The following is a 25,226-nucleotide window of genomic DNA, read 5'->3' on the forward strand; positions in this document are numbered from 1 at the left end:
CATAATATTTCGCTTCTCTCTGTGTATATGTATTTATTTCTTCACTTATTTTCATACATAATTTTTCCTTCCGTCTCTCCAGTTTGCAATTCTCTCTTTGATTTGATGAGAATTTTTAGCACATTATTTTTGCACTGTGTTTTACGCTGTGTTTAAATCCCTTCTTTGTGCTTTATTGCTTTGTTTGTGTGTTTTTATGACGAAGTGTAGTTTTCCACGTTCGCTCTTATTGGGAGGGGGAGGAGGAAAAGAAAGAGGCGGAGATTGAGGAGGAGGAAGAGGAGAAAGAGGAGGAAGAATAAATGGAGGAGGAGGACAACAACAACAACAACAAGAGCAAGAACATGAAGATGAAGAAACTAATGGGCAAAGTGGTGTGATGGCTGTGTGTGTGTGTGTGTGTGTGTGTGTGTGTGTGTGTGTGTGTGTGTGTGTGTGTGTGTGTATTTTACTCATTTAATCCTCACTATTTCAGCTTGACATATATTCGCTTAAAGGCCTCCTTCGGTGGCCTCAGCTCGATATCAAATCAATTCCTATTAATATCAGTCGAAAAGTAACAGAAATTTGAATTACTCATACCGTGAGCGAGACGGAACGAGGAATTTTCCCGTATCTTTATCCTGCTGAGACACCCGTTGAGGAGAGAGAGAGAGAGAGAGAGAGAGAGAGAGAGAGAGGCAGGATACTTGTGTTTGCTGTTATACTAAATTATACTACAGCATTATAGTATACAATTTTAGGAGTAAAAGAAGGGAGGAAGGAGAAGCGAGAGAGTGATAATACAACAATGTCACTCTTCTCTATTTTGTCATGCTGGTAATTTCAATGCCGGACCAAGGACGAATCCATCCCCGCCACTAAAAGCAAATACAAAATTTGAAGTAAAAGGCCAGAAATGAGTCATAACTCGGGAACCGGTGGCCCGACTGGACTGGAAATTTTTTAATTTTTTATTCTTCAAGTTAGAGCATTTCAATGGTACCTTGCTCTAACAAAAATCGCGCTACGTTGCGCCGTTTTGGCTGTGTAACGGTAACAAACAAACATAAAGATATCGGATCATTTTTTATATATATATATATATATAGATAGATATATATATATATATATATATATATACAATTTATATATATATATAGCTCAGTCGGTAGAGAGGTGGCCTGCAGTCCTACCGGATCCAGAATCAAATCCCCGCTGGGACAGGGAAGAGTTTAAGGATTTGAATTTAATAAAAACAGACTTTACTGATCTGCCAGAAGACTCGCCGACATGTAAAAATACCCCCGCTAATACCAATACACCAGTCCTGTATGAGACAGCCCTAGCATGTATTCAGTATGGACGGTGGCGTTAGCGCCGAAGTGGTAACACGTAGAGGTGTATGGTATGTAGGAGGACTACTGGGCCTTGGGAGCAGGCTGTGAAGCCTATGCCCAGAGTCGGACACATAAAAAACTCTCTCTCTCTCTCTCTCTCTCTGTATATATATATATATATATATATATATATATATATATATATATATATATATATATATATATAATTAAAAATGAGGATGAGGATGATATTCGACTTTTTCAACCATTACAAAGTTGGTACTGTAGGTTTTGGATGTATGGCAGAAAACAATACATATGTAGAATATTATCATCTGTGTCTGGTGGAAGGCGACAATCATCCATAACCATATGTATTATTTAACGGTACAAAATTCAATTACATCACACATACCAAATTACCCACAACATCTAATACTGTCACTCTTGTAAGACCTGCGGGGTAGAGCCATCCCCTTGACTGTCAGGTTGAAAATGGAGTGCAATACCCACCCTGTGCAGCCGTATAAATGAGTCATATAACCAATTTTGGCTGTCGTCAGTTCTGCTCCTTCAACTATCATGCATCATTTTCTCACACACTCACTTGCCCTACCAAACCATCAGCTTTGCCCTGCACTCCTCCTGCTCTCAGATTCATTCATACACATAAATTTTCTTTTCTACACTACTCGTATTCATTCTTTTTACCATAACATGTAATTCGTAAATTCTACATTCATAGATTCTACATAATTCACACATCGCAATATTTTTCATCCTCTCGAGTCTACATTCCCCCTGTTGTAGTTAGTATTCTTTTTCAAGTAAGGCCATTGTCTCCCATACACAGAACAAAATTACCTATGAGTAGCAAGAATGAAACACAAATATACATCCTAGCTCTGAAGGAAATACATCTCCAGCTTAATGTGTTAATACTGCTGTGTGGTGGTGGTGACAGGTGTGTTGGTGATGACATGTGGTGGTTGTGGCAGGTGCAGTTCTTATGTGGTGTGGTGGTGGTGCGCTGTGGTGGTACTCGTAACAAGTATGATGGTGGTGAAAGGTGTGGTGGTGGTAATAGGTGTGGTGATGGTGACGGATGTGGTGCTGATGACAGGCGTGGTGGTGGGGATGACAGGCGTGGTGGTGGAGACAGGCTAGCGTGGGGTAGTGCAGTAGTGTAGTAATAGTAGTAGTAGCGAGACGACACATACCCTCAGTCAAGACTCTCACCATTCTGCACTCCAGCACAAACTCTTTCAAAATTCATAATCGTCTAGACACTCCCAATACAATTCAAACTTTTTATACTCTTTTCACAGCGCTGATTCTCTTTCTTTATCATCTGAAAAATATACTTCCATTGTATTTTTTATCTGAATTTAATTTTCGAGGTATAAGCCGCGGATTAGCAAAGTGAAAAATCCTGAGGCTTAACCTTGCAAAATGGATATGAACGCTAACAGAAGTGGAAGCAGTCACGCCAAAATATTTATTCTGACGTGGAGGGAGGGAGGGAGGGAGAGAAGAGGGAAGGAGAGGAGGGAAGAGAAGGGAAAGAAGGGGGAAGAGAAGGGAAACGAGAGAGAAGAGAAGGGAGAGAAGAAGAGGGAAGTGAAGGGAGAGATGAGAGAAGAGGAAAGAGAAGGATGAGAAGAGGGAAGAAAAGGAGGGAAGAAAAGAGAGAGAAGGTTGGAAGGGTGAAGCAGGAGGGAGGGAGAATGGCAGGGAGCCAGGTAGGGAGCCAGAAGGAATGAAGTAATAGGGAGGGAGGAGGAGAAATGAAGTACGAGGGAGAAAAGAATGAAAGAGGAGGGATGCTGAGGGAGAGAGGGAGGGAAGGGGAGAAGGAGACGGGGAGGAGGGAGGTAGAAGGAATGAGGTGGAACGGGGAAGAGGAGGGAAGAAAGTAGGGAGAAGGAATGAAGTGGCTGGGAGAGAAGATGGAGAGAGGAGAAGGAACGGACTGGGAGGGAGAATTGAATGAGAGAAGTAATGCAGAGACAGGGAGGGAGGTAAAAGAAGGAATAAAGTGAGAAAAGAAGGAGGATGGACTGAAGGAGAAGTAGTGTGTGTGGGGGGGGGGGAAGGGAGGAAGCAGAGAAATGGAGAGATGCAGGAAGAAGTTGTAAATTGGGAGGAAGGGAGGGAGGGATGAGAAGGAATGAAGTTGGAGAGGAGGGAGGAGGAAAAGAAGAGGAGAGGAGAAAGAAATAAACAGGAGCAGGGCAGGGAGTGAAATGGAAGGGAAGGAGGGAGAATTGTAAGAGTGAGGGGAGGAGGGAGGGGGGAAATAGGGAGAAGGGAGGGATCCAAAATATTTATTCTGACACGGCGGGAGGAAAGGGAGGTAGGAGGCAGGGAGAGAAGTTGGAGGGAGGAGAAATGACCGAAAAGAAGATGGAGGGAGTGAGAGGATTGGTTGTGATGAGGGAGGAGGGGGAGAGGAAAAAAACAGTGATTGGCAGGAAGGAGAAAGGGAGAAAGAAAGAGTGACTGGGAGGGAGGAGGAAGAAGAGTGACTGGGAGGGAGGAGGGAGGGAAGAAGAAAGAGTGACTGGGAGGGAGGAGGGAGGGAGGAAGAAAGGCTGACTGGGAGGGAGGAGGGAGGGAGGAAGAAAGGCTGACTGGGAGGGAGGAGGGAGGGAGGAAGAAAGAGTGACTGAGGGAGAGGAGGGAGGAAGAAAGGCTGACTGGGAGGGAGGAAGAAAGAGTGATTGGGAGGGAAGAGGGAGGGAGGAAGAAAGAGTGATTGGAAGGGCGGAGGGAGGGAGGAAGAAAGAGTGATTGGGAGGGCGGAGGGAGGGAGGAAGAAAGAGTGACTGGGAGGAAGGAGGGAGGGTGGAACAAAGAGTGACTGGGAGGAAGGAGGGAGGGTGGAAAGAAGAGTGACTGGGAGGGATGAGGAAATGACTTGTGAGAATGGAAGAGATAAATGGGACGAAAAGGGAGGAGAAGTTGTCATGTGGGAGGGAGAAAAAGAGACGGAAAAAACTCGGAGGGAGAGTGACGAAGGAGGGAGAAGAGAGAAGGGAGGAGAGGAGGAGAGTGAAGGAGGAGGGAGGAAAGTGAAAGGAAGAAAAGAGAGAGGGAGGAAAGTAAGGGGGGGGGGAAGTGAGTAGGGAGGCGAGACATTTCATATTGGACTTATCTCGTTTCTGTTCATAATAATAATAATAATAATAATAATAATAATAATAATAAAAATAATTAGTGATGATGATAATAACGTTAATCCCTTTAGGTCATTATCATATTCTTCTTGCTGTCTCCTGATGATTATACTTAACTGAGACTTTCTGTGCTAGGTGGGTTTGATACAACCTTCAGTAACGGCTTCCAAACCATGGGCTCTGTATCAGAAAAAATAAACTAAAAAAACGAAGGGGGGGGGGACGTGACTGAAAGACTTAATACCCAGAAAAATAACAGCAAAGTACAGTACTGTTAACGCACGTCCTGATAATTGTATAAATTATAGTATCTGTCGTCGTTGTGTGACAGCTTCAATGGCAAACTCTTTAATGCGACAGTATCCCTTAGAGCTGCCCTGTCCGTCTGTCGTTCACTAACGTTTTGCAGACACGGGGTACTGTACATCGCTCCCTAAACTTTAGTGACTATAGGGAAGCCCCATATTTAATGCCCAGAAGCTCCCTCATCTGCCTAGTATCTTGTACTTGTTCACTGCATCCTTGCTACCAAGAGACAAGTTTATCTACGTTACCAGAGCTACCTAACAGTGAATCAATACAGATTATATATAACCCCTCTAGTTGTTGTTGTTATTTTTTTTAAAGGAAAACAAAACGTTATGTGGCAGATGTGGTTAGCAAAGAGTGTATGGTACTTAAAACAGTAATGGGCAGTGAGTAGGAGGAGCTTTCCCGAGACTGACTATAAACATGTGGTGGTAACAGGAAAACACGGAAGAGATGCCATTACACTGAAAGAGTTCACCCTCAACTCTAGTATTGTATCCTACCTAATGCTAGTTGATCTTAATAAGCCGACATTGAGTCACAGGATCCTGAGTGTTAATACTGGTACCATTAACCCTCGCATGGTAGGAGCAACTCTAGTACTGCATTTCAACTAACTGCACGATTATATTATATTTGCGTGACAGTGAGTAAAGAAATCTGGGAGTGTTAATATTGGTATCATTAACCCCCTCTCACGATCGGAACAACTCTTGTATTCTATTTCAGCTAACGCCACACGATTTTACTGAGATAAGTCCCAGGAGAATGAGGGTTGTTGTGACTGTTTCTAACCTATTTACCACAAGAGGCATTCCACAAGTTAAATAAAATCGTGTGACTGAACAAGATAGAGCGTCAAATTAAAGACTGGTTCTGATCGAGATGCCTGGACATATTACATTTAAAAGACTGGTGATAACAGGTCGTGGAAAAGAAAGACAGACTAGGGAAGAGTGTACCACTGTTGATCAGTTGCATACACGAAGGACTGAGAATACCAGCTGACTCAGGCGCTGAAGAACTGGACAAGAAGGAGTGAAAGTGTGTATCTAGACGGGTGCTGCGTGCTGACCACAGTGGGGAGGAACGAAACCAATTTAAAAGAACAGTGACTAGATTACTAACAATGGGAGAGAGAGAGAGAGAGAGAGAGAGAGAGAGAGAGAGAGAGAGAGAGAGAGAGAGAGATGCAACACTGCGGCGAAGACAGATTGAGCGGAGTCGGTAAGAGGAGAAGAGCTGATGAGACGAAATGCCTTTGATTCCACCCTCTTTAGAAGTGCAGTATGTGTTAAGTCCCCCTCTCACCCTCCCTTCATGTGAGAGCTGTACTCCAAACTTGGATGAATTAGGCATCTATACTAAGTCAACCATTGAGTGAGGTTAAAAAAAAAATGCATGGAGCTGGTTAAGCACATCTAACTTGTGCTATTTTTACTAGTAAAGAAATTGTGATCCTTCCAAGAATTATCACGAAAAAAGGAGACAGAGAATAAACAGAGGAGGTGAATGACTTTTTTTTTTTTTTTTTTTTTTTTTTTTTTTTTGAGGTCAGGCGATTATTATGTGGAAGACTGTGACGAGTTGAGCGACGGAGGAATTGGGTTTTTGAGCTAATAAATGTAGCCGGGTTCCTTTTGACCCAAATATAAATAAGACTAAAATCGGAAGATATGTGTTTAAAAGCCTCGTCGCGTGATTGTTGTGGTGACTGTTGTAATGGACGCTGTGAGAAGCAGATGGTTAAGCGAAAAGTGGAGTCACCAGCGCATGAATGGGTAGGGCGAGATGTACAGCTCAGGTTAATGATGAATGAGTGATGAGAGTAGGTGAAAAGACAGAACCCTAGGGAACACCAATACTGATTACTTTAGATTTAGAAGAAGAAAATAGGCCGTCTACATCTAAGGATATAAAACGACTAGAAAGGTAGCGTAAGATATGGATCAGAACGGCGAACTGAAGCCCCTGGAGGGCAGTATGTAAGATTAACAGATTTGCGCCGGGCTAAGCCTTCGAGATGACTATAACATCAAAGATTTCACAGAAATACGAAAGAGCTACTGACCTACAGTCAAGAGAGGAATGTAGATCGCCAGTGGAACGTCCATGACGGAGCTCATACTGACGATTAGAAAGAAAGATATGAGAGGAAAGATGGCTCAGACACTTCCCGGATAGGACAAATTCAAAGACTTCAGAAATAAAAGATGTTAAAGCAATTGACCGATAGTTAGCAGGTTGGGAGAGATTAAATCGGAGAGATGGATTCAGCCCATTCACTGTGATGAATCTCTACAAATAAATAAAACTGACTGGTATTAGCAATGATTATGCAATAAATGATGTCATCAAACTTTGGGAGTTATGGAGACTGCATCTCAACCATTCACTGAGGTATTCTCCTAAGCCGAATACAATTATCTTCGGTAACAGGGGAACAAAAGAGTCACCAGTCACAGCTTAGCGTCATATACCGGAAGGTTTGTGAACTGGACTTGACTGATGAGCGAACACAGGGGAAGAAAGGTAAACAAGTGTACAGAGGTGACTGATGACTGAATGGAGATGTGACAAATTCTCGCTGATTTTCTCGTTTTCAACTTTCCACTACCTCTTCCATGTTATTTTGCTCTCTCTCTCTCTCTCTCTCTCTCTCTCTCTCTCTCTCTCTCTCTCTCTCTCTCTCTCACGCTGCCAACATATTTTTCACTGTCTTATATATTATCAAGAACGGGAATAAAATAAAGCTTCAGAAATAATAGTCATAAAGAAAAGGTTTGTACCGGTGCTTGGGAATCTCCTTGACGCTCTCAGGCTCCTATCATTCACTCTAAACTGAACAAAATTACTTGCGTTGGTTAAAATAATATACTAGACTTGTCCCGACCATGAGAGGATTAACCAATAAGAATACGGCCCACAGACCTCGCAAAAAAAACTTCAATATGTACATGTGTTAAAAAATAATAGCCTCTTGAATCTGATGACGTTTTTCTTTGGTTGACTTGCCATTTGACGCACCTCAGGAAGCGCCCCTCGTCCTGAAGGGATTAATGAAGGCTTTGTCTAACTCATCCTGTTAAAGAGACTCCCAAGTAGCATGAGTTTTAATAGGATACATCATCGCAATGAAGCAGTTATCGGAGCACCGAGGCCTGCATAGATTATGAGAAACCAACCCCGTCAATTAACTCTTAGATTTCTATGCTGACTCCCGGCTCAATAAAATCGTCTGATATTATCTGGAATAGAATACTAGAGTTGCCCAGACCGTGAAAAGGTTAGTGGTACCACTGGTAACGGAACAGGAAGCCACAGATTTCAAGTAAACAGAAGGGTGAGACATATTTTGCGGAACAACGAGTGATACAAAGAGTGTCCCCAGAGTCTTGCTGGGAATTATTATTGCGTGTAAACGACTGAACATACTGAGACGGCATATTACAAGTTAGCTTACAAAATAATTCAACAGATACCCTTTTCATATGGAAGTCTTGCATCTCGTTACGGCAAGCAGTTTCCTCGCAATAAATCAGTATAAACTTAGCAGGATTTTGTGGACATCCAGTATTTCAGTGGAACGCTTTGAATTAGTGCATCAGCGAGCTGCCTGTATATTTGTTTAGTGGGACAATGAGGTATAAACACGAACTTCATCGGAACAGTGAGTAACCTTATATTTAAGCGAAACAACGAGTGTTAGACCGTGTTGAAACTTCTTCATTTAGCGAAACGGCGAGCCATATTTGTTTAGCTGAAGTGTCAGACATAGAAATATTATGCAAACAGTGAATGAACTTTATATTTAGCGGAACAACAAATGACTGCTTTACCCTCTGAATTAGCGAAACAGCAATCCATGCCTGTCTAGCAGAACAGTGAAACAGACAGAAATGTGGTGAGAATGGAGAATAAACGATTCCTTTCAGCGGTACAGCTAGTAATAAACTTTAGCGAAACCCCTTGAATCTGTAAAGCAGGTAGCCATGTTTGTTTTACGGAACAGGGACTCATATGTATAAAAAAGCGACTCCTAATTTTGTGGAACAACGAGTGATAGACTTTTGCTAACCCCCTCAGTCCACGGACCTGTGAGTTATTTTTCTTTACCGTAACAGTGAAACATATTTAAATACGATCGAAGCAGTGCGTGAACTACCGTACATAGTTTGGCGGAACAACAAAACAGTCGAACAACGAACTTCAGCAAAACTTAATAATGATCATAATTTTGAATCTAATATTAGTGGAACCCTGCGAATCTGCGGCAGAGTTGGCAGCAACATATTTAGAAGTATTAGAGTCACCGACATAGCCTACTCCAGCGACAATGTCAGCCACAGAAATTACCAGATATCTTTGACACCAAAACTGAGAATCAGATTTTTGTCCAGAACAGTGAAACAAACTCATACATACAGGCGACGTGTATCTCCTAAGCAATCTCAATATTAATATGTGATTTTGAATACATTAGGCGAGACGCGACGTGTATCTCCTAAGCATTCTCGATACTGACAGGTGATTTTCAATACATTAGGCGAGATTTGGAATTGTATCTCCTCATTGTGAGCTAAATAAATTCGTCTGAGAGTGGCAAGAATAGAGAAAATATATCATCGGAGCAGAAGGGTTAAACAGACGTGGATTTTAGTTGGCGGAGGGGATTTCGTAGCCCTTCTTCCTGGGCGATTTATTTTCCGTAATACAACTCAAAACTGTCTTATGTGCTATTTGAAGCTTTTCATATCGACGTAGTTTTCATCAGCAGTGTACAAGAGGGTATTTAAAGCGTAGTAAGCAAAATGAATCGGTGAAAAGGCATAAAACGCATTCTCCGATGGTGTAGGTTACGATAATAATGGGATGAAAAGCATTCCGCGTTTCACTATGCCATTTTCTAAGTTCCAGACATATCTTAGGTGACAATGAGATACGGCTGGCTCAGAACGTGGACAGTGAAAGGAGGTGTTCTTCCATTATTATTATTATTATTATTATTATTATTATTATTATTATTATTATTATTTTCTTTTTTCTTAACCTACACGATCGGACAAATTCGCGTCAGAAATACGTCCCGACCTCAACGTGGAGAAGCCCTCAATCTGAATGTAGGCCTAGTTGTCAGGAAGCAGCAAGATATACATTGAAAAACAAAAATAAGTAAATCAATAAATGAATAAATAAAAGTCTCCCGGCTGAATATGTTATCTCCAAGTATATATATCTTTTTTTTTTCAGTAAAGGAGTGGCGTGTAGTGGTGTGCGGGGATAACTCTATGGCCGCGAATCGCCTATTTCCCATTTTATTTAGGTTAATATCAGACTGTTTTACCAGGCACAAGAGCAACCTGAGGAGCCAAAAATATAACAAAACTAACATAATTAAAGTTCTGGACTAGAAAAATGATATTAGTATGATATTTCAACTTATGGACGATTTCCCCCTCCCCACTCAAAAAAATAAATAAATAAATAAAATAAAAACAGCCACAGAATTGAGGTTCGTTTTCACCTTGTCATTGGAGCCATCGAAACACCTTTTACTTAGCGATTTATTGTGCCTGTTACAAAGAGATATTCTTTTTGGCAGTTTACATGTTTTTAGTATCAACGTATATTGCGTCAGTAGAGTACAAGAGGATAACTAGCGCGTACGTCGACCGTGTCACTTGGGTCGCGCCATGAAACCGTCAAAGGAAGGGTAAAGAAATAGGTGTGGTGAGCAAAGAAATAGGCCTGGCGAGCAAAGAAAGGGGCGTGGTGAATAAAGAAATGGATGTGGTGAGCAAAGAAATGGATGTGGTGAGCAAAGAAATGGGCGTGGTGAATAAAGAAAGGGGCGTGGTGAGTAAGGAAATGGATGTGGTGAACAAAGAAATGGGCGTGGTGAACAAAGAAATGGGCGTGGTGAGTAAAGAAATGGGCGTGGTGAACAAAGAAATGGGCGTGGTGAGCAGAGAAATGGGCGTGGTGAACAAAGAAATGGGCGTGGTGAACAAAGAAATGGGCGTGGTGGGCAAAGAAATGGGCGTGGTGAACAAAGAAATGGACGTGGTGAGTAAAGAAATGGGCGTGGTGGACAAAGAAATGGGCGTGGTGAGTAAAGAACTGTGTGGCAGGGAAAAACAGGGGTTGTTGGATCAGTGATGAAAGCTCAGTGAAGATTTATCCAGGAACAAAAGTGTCGAGGGTGTGGGTGGGGGGTAAATATATGGACGTGGGAGACAAAGAAATGGATGGGATTAGCTGGAACTGTGGTGGGGTGTGAAGATGCCGTGAGAGTATACCCTGTGAAGATACCGTGAGAGTATACCCTGTGAAGATGCCGGAAGAGTATACCCTGTGAAGATCCGCGGAGAGTATACCTTGTGAAGAAATGTGTACTGTACGACTATATTGGTCTGAGTGCAATGCGAGTTTATTTTCCTTTCTCCAACAAAATAAGATCGTTTTGCTCTCTGTCTTTGGACGCAGGCAAAGCGATTTAATATACAAAATAAATCGCTAAGAAACATGTGCTGCGAGGCCTCCTAACCTACCTAAAACACTGGTCTAAGGTGTGAGGTGTGTGATGTCAGCAGTAGGAGTCCTCACACCAGCCCCGCCCAACCTCTACCTCACCAACATCCCGATCACACCCACCCACACATCTAACACCATCACTACGGTCATGTTAATTTTACTTATTTATTTATTTACTATTTGCGGTATTTATATTTTCTTGTTACAATCAGACGTTTATATTCAGTTAACATCTTTCCGAGCCGCCCCGACCGCCGACCGCCGACCAGCCGCTTCCTACCGCACCCACACACGGCACCCGCACAGCAACTTTGGTTTTTATCTGTGTGTGTGTGTGTGTGTGTGTGTGTGTTATCACTCGAGGTTTTTATTATGTTTTCATTTTCTTATCGTGAACATATTTTTCTTTTTCCTTTCTTTTCATTTCTTTTTTAATATGGCTATGTTGTGGTTTTATATTGGTTACATGGTTTTTGTTGTGTAGTTTTTTCTAAGCAATGTTCCCTGGTCTGTAATATAGTTCTGGCATTATATCCCCGGCATGGTGTTGATAGTAGTGTCGTGCTGTGGGTTTATATCGCTGGCATAGTTTTTCTGATTTAGTTGTGCTACTGTTTATTTCTGTTGCGGTTTTTTGTCATGGTTTATTTGGGGTTTTTACATCGCCTACAGTTTCTGTATTAATTTTATACCGGTCGTCGTTACTGAAATATGTATACAGATAGATGGATAAATAGATAAATAGATAGATGGACAGAGAGACAGATAGATAGATTTAAATCGGCCTTTTTGGTTTGTCATATTTTTATATTGGTATATTTTTGGTTTAAATCAGTCATTATTATTTATGTTTGTTTATTTATAATTCTACTATCTTGGTTTTTTCTAGACCAGTTTTAAACCATAATTATTATTAAAAAAAAAAAAAAAAGAGAAAGTGCGGGAACGAATTAGTTATGTGTGAGAATGTCAATATTTTCGCCACCCAAACTACCTAATCTAATCTAACCTATTAAGCGTAAGCATCGTGTTCTGGAGGTTACTACACTGCACATCGCTTCAAACTATCAAACCTGAACAGATATTGCTAACACTCGTATGATCCTAAGGCTCATTCTCAGCTGAATAAAATTGTAGGGCGTTAGCTGGAATAGAACAGTGTTGTGGAATACAATACTTGTACTAGAGTTGCAGAATAGAATCGTGGAGTTATGGAACAGAATACAAGAGTTGGCCCTACCATGAATGGGCTAAACAAATCAATCCTAATAAAACGGCCTGGAATCTTGTTTGACTCGTTCGAAACTCTGGGTGGGTAAAAGAATCATGGCGGTGACTGTACGTTGCGGTGTAGTGCTGGGTGAAGTTTATTTGCCCTCTGTCTCAGTTCACTCATCAGTCTGTACAGCTGGGGGCCTGGGTGTAAACAGACTTGTAGAGGTCATGTACTAGACGACTGGAACTTGTAAAACATTGCTTATCTGCCTTAGTCTTTTGATTTCAGGGATGTACTTGACTGGTCATGCTATTATCCAGGCAACTTTTAATTAATTTTTGGGACGCGTTCGAATGGAATGGATTAGAGACGACCATCATTAATCCCTTCACTATTAAAACTCCTTCCTTACTAATATAGTCGACTGGCGGTTATCTCAGTAAAATAAAAAATGCGAAATAGAGTAGTCGACAGGCTTTAATAAATTCTAATCCTTATTTCTTCTTAGGAGAGTGAAACGTGAGTGTCAGAACGACAACTTATTCAGACTTCTTTATACTGTATGTAGGAGATTTAAGGCTTTCAAATCGTGTGTGTTGCTGTCGTTGCTACTTTTAATCACTTCACGACGATGACGACTTTTACACATTCTTAGCTATAACCACACGCTTTTATTCTGCTTCCACGAGAGAGGTGGGAAGAGACGGATATAGTCTTCATTAGCCTCCTCAGAATGAAAAGTCTGTCCTGCAGTGAATATAATTTCTGTTGGCATAAGGAAAAGCTGGTAAACTGTATATATCTTGTTGCCACATTTCACACAATGTGTGTCTGTATGATTTGGTCTTTTAATCTCGCAAAACCCTTTTAAAAGCCTGAATCCGAAAAATGAGAAAAATGTCTGGGGGTATTTGTCCGACGAACAACTGCACAGTTTGAAGTTATTGGTAAAGAAATGAAGGAATGACACCAAACTGAAAACGTTTGGAAGAATGATGAACGAAAAGACACAATGTAGTCTCCACCGTAATGTGAGACCATAATGACATCATAATACTGACTGGATAATATATGGCACGAGGCAGACGCCGAAATGTTCAAACGGCGACATTTTGGCCAACGTTCGATAAATTTAAAACTTTCTTTTTTTTTTTTTTATGTAACCTGCTATCGTAATCGTAATTTTGAAGTACTGTAAGAGATAAAGACATCGGAATGTTCCAACGGCGACATTTTTGGAAAACTTTCGATAAATTCAGAACTTTTTGGTGCTTTTATGAATGGTGATCTCGTAGTTTTGATATGAAAGAGACATCGGAATACTGGAGCGGCTACATTTTGTCTTGTTTTCGATATATCTAGAACTTTTACTGCATTTATGAGTTATTATACCTAGTGTTAGTAAATTTCAAGCAATAAAGACCACAGAATGTTCCAAGCGCGACATTTTGGACCTGCTATCGTAATTTTAATAAATTTTAAGTGACAGGTTAGACTGTCGAAACGGCCACATTTTGTCCTGCTATTGATAAACTTAGACCTGCGGGGCTTTTATTTATGTTGATATTACAGTTTGGCGTATTTTGGTGTACAGGGAAGGGAGGCTGTTGGCCGGCGAGCACACATTTGTTTAGCGGTGTTCCATCCCCTTTCAGCCCGGAAGCGTTTTTTTTTTTTTTTTTTTTTTAAATCATCCTTGAGGATTTTGTCTACCATCTGTAGTAGTAGGGTTTCTATTAGCCGTGTATAATTGTCGTCCGTTAGACACACACACAAAAAAAAAAAAAAAGAAAAAAAAAAAAAAAAAATAAAGATTCGTATTTAGCCACCAAAGCGTTAGACTAAATAAAATCTGGCGGTAGTTAGAATAAAACAGTCAAGATTCACCGCGTATTTATAGCCATACGCGTATTTTTGGCAGGAAGGTCTGCGGTTTTCATTTCTGTTTTGGTCAGTATTTTTATAATATATTTTCTTCAGGCCGAGGACGTTATTTCTGTTCTATTCATGCTTCCTCCAGACGACTTAATGAACCTCAGGAGAGGCTCTGAACTGAAGGGGTTAGAGATTTACATTATATTTTATTCAATGCTGATGTATCGGGGAAAAGTGGTGACAAGTGTTATTGTATTTTAGGCTGACAATACAATTCCTCTCTTACGTCTTTTTAAGACGTTTGGCGACTGCATGAATATAACAGAACACGTGTGCAAATACTAGATAGATGCGAGAGCCTCAGAGGTATAATAATGGAGCTTCGCTAAAGTCTACGAGCGTGAAGTGGGAGCTTCTGGGCACTATTATATTGCTAGAGTCGCCAATGTGTACTGGAGTGGAGCATCTGATTTCTGAACATCATTAGTGAGAGACAGATGGACAGGGTCGTTCCTAGTGATGCTTCCGCATCCAAAAATAAATTTATTGAAAAATAATTCTAACAGCTTCATTGCGAACGCTCTCCCGTCTGACGAGTAACCGGCTGATGATGGCAATAATAAAGAGAAAACCCCACGTCAGGGAACAGATGGTTTGTTAATAGTTCCAGCGTGGTTTATTGGCCGTGGCCTGACAGAGATAACGCACGGCGGGGAAGCAGGCCAACGACGCGCCACCGTTAGTCTTGGCGCCATTTCTACCTGCCACGAGGGTCTTCGTACCACTTTTTCCTTAGCCATTTATTTTCCATCTTACACCTAATTTTTCTTATATGATATACCTTTTAATCTCGAAATAATTTGCAGTAGTATCATATACAAACACGGTATTATGTGCAAACTAAATCGCTGAAGATGGGGCGTTGCGAAATCGCACACAATTGGAACTTCATGGTTTCCTGTATCTCAGGACACCATTTATTACGCCGGGCGGTAACCATATAATCAAATAACCGGGTTATATGGTGTCTTTGTTAACTAAGTGGCGACGCAATTGCGACGTCCATCCAGGAACCAAACCTCCACACTTCCCCGCGCCTCGCTGTGGAGAAGCGTTGTCTGCAACCAGGAAACATCTCTTCACTGAATGAGACAACCCGGCAAGGATGATTGCTTGCTTGGGGTCTATGGGTCTGTTCGGGCATGCAGACTGGGATTGTTAAACAACAGTTAGAAATGCGACACTAACATGCCATTCTCGTCACTTGTGTTATTGCAAACTATGCCGATATAAGTAAACTATAAAGACAATAATAATTAGTAAAATGAAAAATATCATTCAGTTAGCGGTACTAGAAAACTTTCTATGGGGGACAAAAATGCCGTCATTAACGTATTATCTTCACCTTTACTCCTACACTCCGATTACCTACTGCCATTTTATTCTTGCCATCCGTCGACGACTTCATTCATTCAAGCATTGATTTTTCAAACTGAGGAGGATTACATGCAACCTCCAACTTCCCCTTCACTAACAAAGGTCATTTCTATTTTAACATAACGATTTCCTGAAGATGTATTTGACGTATTTTACTACAACGAATTAAATATTCACTTGTATGATTATATATATATATATATATATATATATATATATATGTGTGTGTGTGTGTGTGTGTGTGTTTCATATTACCATATGATGAAATAAACTGGAAAGGAAGAGGTGCTGAGAGTCTCGTTAACCTACCTGACTATCGGCCTCAACCACCGAAGGCTAGAATAACATAAAACGTTCCTTATTCCCGGTCAGACCAAAATCGCGATAGATTGACATAGACGCCTTAGGTTCTGCTTGAGTCTAGTAAAATCCCCTGACGTCACCCGAAATACATTTTCTTTGCAGTCAATGATTAAAACAGAGCGCAAAGGTGTGGACAAGCCCCAAGTGTCGGATGATCATTTCGACATATTCTGATGAAAATACGAGTATAACACATCTAACCTTACTGAACTGCCGCTGACTACATTCTTAAATTAGAGATGCAGAATTCATAGCACCTACGGTAAATACCCGTCCACACTCGCAGCGAGCATCTAGGCACCTATGGTGCTAGTGTCTGGTGATAGAGAAAATAGGGAAACAGAATTTGTCAATTAGATAAATTCAACCAATATCTCTGCTTCTGATTCATTGTTTATAACGTGCTTCGTCACCATGCTTCGAAACTGATGAACAGAGTGTTCGGAAACCGCAAGTGCCCACTGATCTTATGGACGGACTCTAACAAATCACAGATGTACAAAAAATGACCATCAAAAATTACAAGCACTCAGTTGTCATAACACGGCCGTAATGCCAAATTCCCGTCGGGTCTGGAGCCTTTCTATCACCTCTTGTTTAGCGATTAATTTTGCACATTTTACGCTAGTATTCCCTTCATTGGAAGGTATAGTTTTTCAGTACAGACCGTTTATAGAAAAGTAAAAAAGGAACAATTACATTAGAAAGAGGTAGTAAACAACCCCCTAAAACAATACGGTCTAGCACTCATATTGTTGTTAAGGTAGGGAACTTTGAAGCGCCTCTTTCTTAGTGATTTTTGCGTATCTTATACCGAAATATTCTCAACTGTTGCTCACTTATTATTCTCACTGAAGCTGTTTGCATCAATAACATACCAGAGGATCCTAAAGTGTGAAAAACATGCTAACGTGTCATGGATAAGATGTTCCGAAATACGCAAAGCCATCAACGTATGGTTAACCCATGGTTAACCCCCTTCATTGCGCTGACTTTATTTTTATCATATTCTTGCCACCACCAGATGGTTTTACTCAGCGCCGGAAAAACTAGAGGAATTACACTGAGCCTTCACTGAGCCTTTTAGTACTGGAGGCTCTACCTTGGTAAAATAAAGTCGTCTATAGTTACCACGAATAAAAAATACGTCACCGAACTGAAGGGGTTAAGGCAGTGTCATACGAACAGTTTTTCTGGCTACTTTATCCAGGCAACACCATCTTGGCGGGGACTTTTTCCGGGCCGCTGGCGACTTTTCCCGGCGACTCTCACCGCAGTGCTAGTGTGACAGCACTTCCTCTAAAGTTGCCAAGAGAATGTCACCACGACAGAGTTCCAGGGAGATAAATGTCGGAAAGAAAATACACCGGCTATACATTTATCCCATTTTCTCCCAATTTTATTCATAGTTCTCCCATTATGTCCCCGTTCATCCAGCAATACAACTGGGGACCTGGATATGATTTTAATTGTTGTGTGTCTTATGGGAAGCCTGTGACCCTCATCCAGTCGGTAGGAATTAATCTTAAACCTCCTTCTTCCACTTCCTTTTTTTTTTTTTTTTTTTTTAGTTGATTTCTTTCATCTTTTTTTCTGTGGCGGGAAATATTTGAAATCTTTGTCGGCTGATTTAATTCATATGGTTTGAAATGCAGAGGAGAGACGTTCTCGGAAGCTGCCAGAAACTTCAGTCCTTCTGCCTGTTTCATCCGACGGCGTATTTTTTATTTTCGCTACAGCCAGATTATTTTCTTCGGTTTAGGAAAGCCCCTTGAAGTAATGGGGTTAGTGAAGGCTGTATCTAACCCTCCTGTTCGAAAAATACGTGAGAGTAACAAGAATAAAACAAGATAAATACGTCAGCGAAATCGAGGCTCTGTGGTAAAACAACGTGCCTCATTTCTAGTTGGTCGGAGAATTCGTAACACCTCTTCGTTAACGATTTACTCTGCATATTTCACTTTAATATCCTCTTGCATTTTACTGATGGAACTTTTCCGATTTTAAAACGATATACATATAATGTTGGGTGTAATGTGCAAAATAAATCGCTCAGGATGAGGCATTACACAGTTTTCTTTGCTAACTGTAATACGCACGAATAACTGCAGCTTACTGGGATACCGCTTCATTAATTTTGAGAACTTTTTTTTCTTTGAGTTCAAGCAAAATATCGTGAATCGTTTTCTTAAACTGATACTGAAAGTATTACCATACATTATTATTATTATTATTATTATTATTATTATTATATAATAATAATAATAATAATAATTATTATTATTATTATTATTATTATTATTATTATTATTATCATTTTATTTCTACTATTTTGTTTTATTCTTTGTTTCTAGAAATTTGGGTAGCCATGAGAGAGAGAGAGAAAGAGAGAGATGGGAGCTATTTGTGCTGATGGAGAACATTAGTGGTGACAGTGTTTACCCTCTCACGACTGGGAAAACTCTTGTATCTTATTCCAGCTAACGGTAGACATTTTTATTCAGATGAGGGTGAGTCATAGGAGCATAACTGAATTAACGACGATATAGGAGTATTAGTAAGGGTATAAGGAAATTAATGATGGGAGTCAGGGTTGGAGATTTCGTAAAACCTCTTCCTTGATTTATTATCTACATTACACCTCGTTATTGGCGCAAACTATGTCAGTATTAAAACATGATAAATTATACTGAGAAAAATGGTCCAACATATTAAATAAATCGACGAATAGGAGGTCCTACGAAGCCTCCAGTCGCCAGGAAAGCAGCCCAATATAACTATAAAGGAAAGTGCTGATGAAATTTAGCGATGATAGCGAAGATTTAGCGGTGATATAAAGAAATATGTGGTTGTCATATCACTTTGACATCTTTGTGTGATGCTTCATATGTGGGGGTTTGTGTGTTTGTTATTCTTTTCTTTTTTTTTCCCCCTTGCTGTACGACGGCAATGACTCCGCTTTTACGCTGCCATGATAAGACGTGGAAATATACGGTACGGAATTAATGGTGATGGAGGTAAAATGATGACGAATTAGTGGTTGTGATACAGAAGTACCGACGATTTAAAACTGATGGTTATAGCATTAATGGTGATAGAATAGTGGTGACGGAGTTTGTGGTGATATACTGTAAATACTGCGGTGTTAAGGAATTTGTGGTGATACATAGTTTATTCAAATTTCGTGGTGATACAAAATTTGCGCTCATATAAAAGTAAATATGACATGAAAATAGTGACGATAAAAAACTGGTGGTGACAAGACAGATAATGGAGTGATATTATGGAATTGATGGTGATGCCGAATAGTGGTGATAAACATAATGGTGTCAAGCACATTGATGAGAATAAAGTAATGGTGATATAATGATACTGATGATGATATGGCCGTGTGGAGTGTTGAGGTTAGGTTAGAAGTGCTGACTCTGCACTAGGTTAAAATAGATTAGGTTAGGATAGACGTTTGGTTAGATAATGTATTCGATTTTTTTTTTTTTTTTTTTTAGGTTAAATTAAGCAAGAAATGTTTTGACTAGGTTAGATTAGGTTAGGCTATGTGAGGTGTTTTGACTCGCTGTGGACATTTGAATAGATTAGCTTAGGTTAGATTAGGTTAGGACATGAGAGAAGTATCTGACTCTAGGTTAGATTGGGTTATGCAAGACGTGCTTTGACTCACTCTGTAGGTTGACGGGCGTGACAGAAGCTGGGAACATGGCGCGGTGGTCCTGCGGGCGTCCCATCACGCCACACTGCTGCGAACCCACACCCACGCCCGTGTTGTAGCCCCGCATGCCCGCCCCCGTGTACCGGTAGGCCGAGGGCATCTGCGAGCACGACGTGAGGTCCCCATAGGTGTATGGGGCGTGGGAGGCGTCCATGGAACCCCCGAGAGTGCCGCCCAGACTGCATGACGAGGCTTCGAACCCCGCCGCAGCCTGATTCAGATAGGCGTAGTCCATTGCTAGCTGGCGGGAACTACACCGTCGCCGTCGCCGTCACCGTAGCAGCACCACGCGACAGTCCGCACGTCCCACCACCACCACCACGCTACCTAATTGTGTTATTAATGCAACTCCTCAAGTCACTGGCCTAATTGGATCAGCGGGCCTATCAAATTATTACAGATGATATCAAATTATTAGTGATGATATTAGTGCCGGTCTCTTAGTGCCGTGTGCTCACCACCACGCGGAGAAATCAAATGATAAGCTTAATTCAATAATCACACGCACTTGTACCCGGGCCATCGGCAACCCGGCAGGCCTGGCCATTGTTGTGGGCGGGGCGGAGCGTCTCGTCACGCAGCCCATTGGCCCGCGCCGCCCACCTGATCAATACTGGGCGGAAATATTGGGACCTCGCCGCCACACTCGTTGGTTCCCGCGCCGCTACAGGAGGGGCCTAGTGGGGAGGGGGCGGGGGCAAAGGAAGAGGAAGGGAGAGGGAGGGGGCGGGGGCGAGGGCCGGGCTGGAGACAATACAATGTGGCTCTGCTGCCCTCCACACCATCTCCGTCACGGGTTGCAACACGCACCCAAAATTTTTCCCCTTTGAAAATCTTAGTATAATCCGTGTGACACCTGGACCGCCCCGTCAGGTAGGTGGTCAGCGCCCCCCGCCCCGCCCCGCTGACCCGCCCCATCGCCCCGCCGCCCCCACACCAGGCTGGCCGGAGGGACAGCTGCTGTGTCAGCCTGGGGATGGGGGAGGTAGGGTTACCAGCCCTTACTCCCTCCCCTTGCCCTCCTTCCCCAACACCACCACCACCACCACACTGACCCCTACCACACAGCCTCACTACCCATACCTCTCACTTGTACTAATCACACAACATCACACTAATTTAAGACATGTTTTTCTCTAGTACCACCACACATGGATTACTCTTATCAATCCGGGACACCACAGTTCAAAAATATGTTGAGAAACTGGAGTGAGTACAAAGGATTCTAAAAATGGCGTTTAGGAAATAAATCATCCCAAGACAGTTTGGGTTTAGTCCTAATATACAACATTTCAAAAGACGATAATATGGCAGCTGATAAATAGTTTACAACAGTCTGGTTGATATACAATAAAGGTATGGTAATGGCTTTAAAATAATTGGCAAACCTTTCCACTTAACTTGAAGTCAAGTACTTCTGTAAGACTGTAATCATATGTAACTAACTGCTTTGAGATGGATGTAAATAACCAATATACAGTACTAGCACAAAAAGTCTCCTTTAAGTACAGTAACTAGAAATCCTCAGTTAAACATCCTCACGGTTGAATGACAGAAAAATATGACTTACAGTTTTTCTCCTGTACCAATCACGAATGACACAGCTGGGCAATACTGTTATGCATTTAATGTTACTTTAACCGTACAGGTTAAGAGAATATTCCTCTGAATATTCCGTGACAGCTTTTCGACACAGTATAATTAAGCATCTCACCTTTTGGTTGTCATCGGCTGGAGGGGGGGGGGGGTTGGCGGGGAGATGGGTGACTTCCTGCTTTGTTGTCCCGGTCTCGACATCTCGGTCCTGGCTTACTACATAACATACGACTCTGGAAAGGAATAATAAATTTGTTTCCTTTTATATTCCTTTGACTTACCTTAACTGCGAACTGCTACTTTATCACCCTACAACACAGCATAATCATCCCTACCTCAGTATACTATGATCACTTTAATTTGGCCTAAAATTGCCAACTCTAAATCGTCAGTGTTGAACTGTAACAAGAGGTTAACACTAAAACATGGGGCTAGTCAGGAAAAAGTGCTTTGGGAAAAATGCATAGAGCCGTAGAACTGTCTCAATCTGCCACTGATCTGTAACAAGCGATCGATGTTATGATACAGTATTGTATCCTGTCATTCAGGTACAGTACATGAAAGAGCTGCAGACTAACGACAATCCCCAGACAAACTTTACCCCACAACCACTCTACCACACTACCTCTCCACCACACAGTAACATAAATAACTCACTGCATGAATAACTCTACCACACCAATAACCCCGCAATACACATATACCACAACAAAACTTATATCATGACCATAGCACAATTTCAGTATCACAATGATTATCATGTATCAGCCACACTACTAACGTTACCACAGTATCACACTACTGACTCGATCACACTAGCACACTAATGACTCCCACACTATCACAATTACCACACAAATGACTCCCACACTACCACAATTACCACACTACCACACTAATGACTCCCACACTACCACAAGTACCACACTAACACACTAACTAGAAAGCACGCACAAAGCGCATACCTCCGTCAATGTCATTGCCATTTACAAGGATCCGGATCTGGATCCGTAGATATAAGATCCCGATCCGGATCCCCCCTCCCAAATTTAATCAATTCTTTCTTGGTCCATGGCCCACTTTTCCACAAAATTTCATTGAAATTCATTGAGAGCTTTTTGAGATATTGTGCGGGATACTCCGGATTCGGATCCGGATCCCCCCCAAGATTTAATCATTTCCTCCTTGGCCCATGACCCACCCTTCCACAAAATTTCATCAAAATCCGTTCATAACTTTTTGTGTAATCCTGCTAACAGACAGACACACAAACAAACAAGTCGGCGCCGGCGAAAACAACCTCCTTGGCGGTGGTAATGGCTTCCATCACTACCATACTGATGACACACTACAACACTACCACACCAACATACAGTAGTAATGACTATATACCAAGCTATCTTACCACTACCACACTATTGACACTACCGCACTTTCACACTACCAGAGCAATGGCACTACCATACTACCACACTAATGATACTACTACAGTCCCACACTAAACACACTGTCACACTTGGCAATATTACTACACTACAAAAATTACAATACCACTACCATACTAATGACTGTACCACACTACTACACTCATCACGGTACCTTACTAATAAACCACCACACTCTACCACACCAATGACACAACCACAGCAATTATCACCACTTTATCACAATACCACACTAGTGACAATGGTCCACTTATAACACTACCATATTACCGTGCTCATGACGCCACTGCACTAATGACTCTAGCACACCACCACACTATAGACACTACTATACACCCATGCTCTCATACTGCCGTAATGACACTGTCAAACTTCTATACTAAACACACTACAGCACTAATGACCCTCCCGCAATAATGACATCAACACACTAATGACGTTACCACAATAAGCATACTACCACACTAATTAAAACACAACACTGCCACATAGATAACTCCACTATTAGCACACTAATGACACGACTACGGTATTATGCTAATGGTTATACCTACCCAGCACAATACTGACGCTATCACACCAACACACTAACGACACACATTACAGCATTAATAACACCACCACACTACCACATTAATGACATCACCACAAAATCACAATTACCGCGATAATGACAGTACCACATTGATGACACTATTACACTACAACGCCACCACAGCAATGATGACAACCACACAACCATGCTACCACACAAATGATACTACCATACTACCCCATTAATGATACTAAAACACTAATTACACTCACACTACTGACACTACCATATTATTTTATATATATAACACTAATGACATTACCACATTCATGGCATTGCCACACCATTACACAAATGACACTACCACAATAATGACACTACAACGTTGTCACACTATGACACTATCATACTAATGACACGTCCATACTACCATGCTAATGACACTACCACATTATCACGCTAATGACGCTAATACACTCATTACACTCACTACCACGCTGTCACACTAATGACTCTACCACAATAATGACACTACAACACTGCTACATTGAAGATACTACCACACGAATGACATTATTTTCATTATACCGCACTGATGACCACACAAACAGACCAATGACACTACCACACTCCCACGCTGCCACACTAATGACTCAACCACACAACCACAATAACGATACTATACCACTGCACTGCAACAAAAATAATACTACCACACTACCATACGAATGACACTAACACACCACCACACTGATGACAATGAGACACTAGCAATCATGACACTACCACACGAAAGAAACTACCAGATTATTGACACTATGCACTAATAATCCTAACCCCATTAATAACAGTGGCACATTAATGACACGTCCTTACCATATCAACGACTATACCACATAACCATACCATCACTCTCATGACACTACCACACTAATGACTTCCACAGTATCCTATTACACTGGTGATACAACAACATTAATGAGTCACGTATGACACCACCACAACCACACATATGACATAACCATATTACTTCTACCACAGTAACGACACTAACACACTCTCATAGTAATGACAACACCACAGTAATGACTCTAACACACTCCTACAGAACAAGCACGACCACACTGCCACACTAATGACACCAACATTTTGCAGCACTACCACAATATCACGCTGTCAGAATAATGACACTACTACAATATCACAATAATTCTACCACACTAACAAAATACTGACACTTGGCTGCCACACTGACACTGTTACATAAACTAAAGACACACACTGCCACACTAATGACACCATCACACTACCACACTAATGACATTACACGCTATCATACTACGCTAATGACACTACCACTCTGATAAAAGTCACACTATAACACTACCACATTAATGACATTACCACACTATCATGCTAAGATCACTACCAAACTACTTACACTACCATACTAATGGCATTACCGAATTGATGGCAGTGCCACACAAGACACTAATGACACTACCACACAAAGAACGCTACCACACTAATGATACTGCCACATTAATGACACTACCACACTAACAACATTGCCACACTAGTAATACTACCACACCACTACCACACTAATGAAACTACCAAACTATTAACGCTACCACACTAATGACACCACCAAACTAGTAACGCTACCACACTTATGACACTAACACACT

General features: G+C 41.4%; 1 protein-coding gene across 1 annotated transcript in view; it reads right to left on the bottom strand.

Annotated features, from left to right (window-relative positions):
• LOC145393004 (uncharacterized) overlaps positions 1-20,194 on the bottom strand; it is a 215,316-nt gene extending 195,122 nt beyond the window's left edge. Inside the window, exon 1 of the mRNA XM_080267318.1 lies at positions 19,912-20,194. Coding sequence (XP_080123444.1) covers positions 19,912-20,194 — 283 coding nt within the window. The remainder of the gene's footprint in view (positions 1-19,911) is intronic.
• Positions 20,195-25,226: the final 5,032 nt, after the last annotated feature.

This window comes from Coenobita brevimanus, chromosome 23 (assembly GCF_032717465.1).
Source record: "Coenobita brevimanus isolate Jiangsu-jjx chromosome 23, ASM3271746v2, whole genome shotgun sequence".
NCBI lineage: Eukaryota > Metazoa > Arthropoda > Malacostraca > Decapoda > Coenobitidae > Coenobita > Coenobita brevimanus.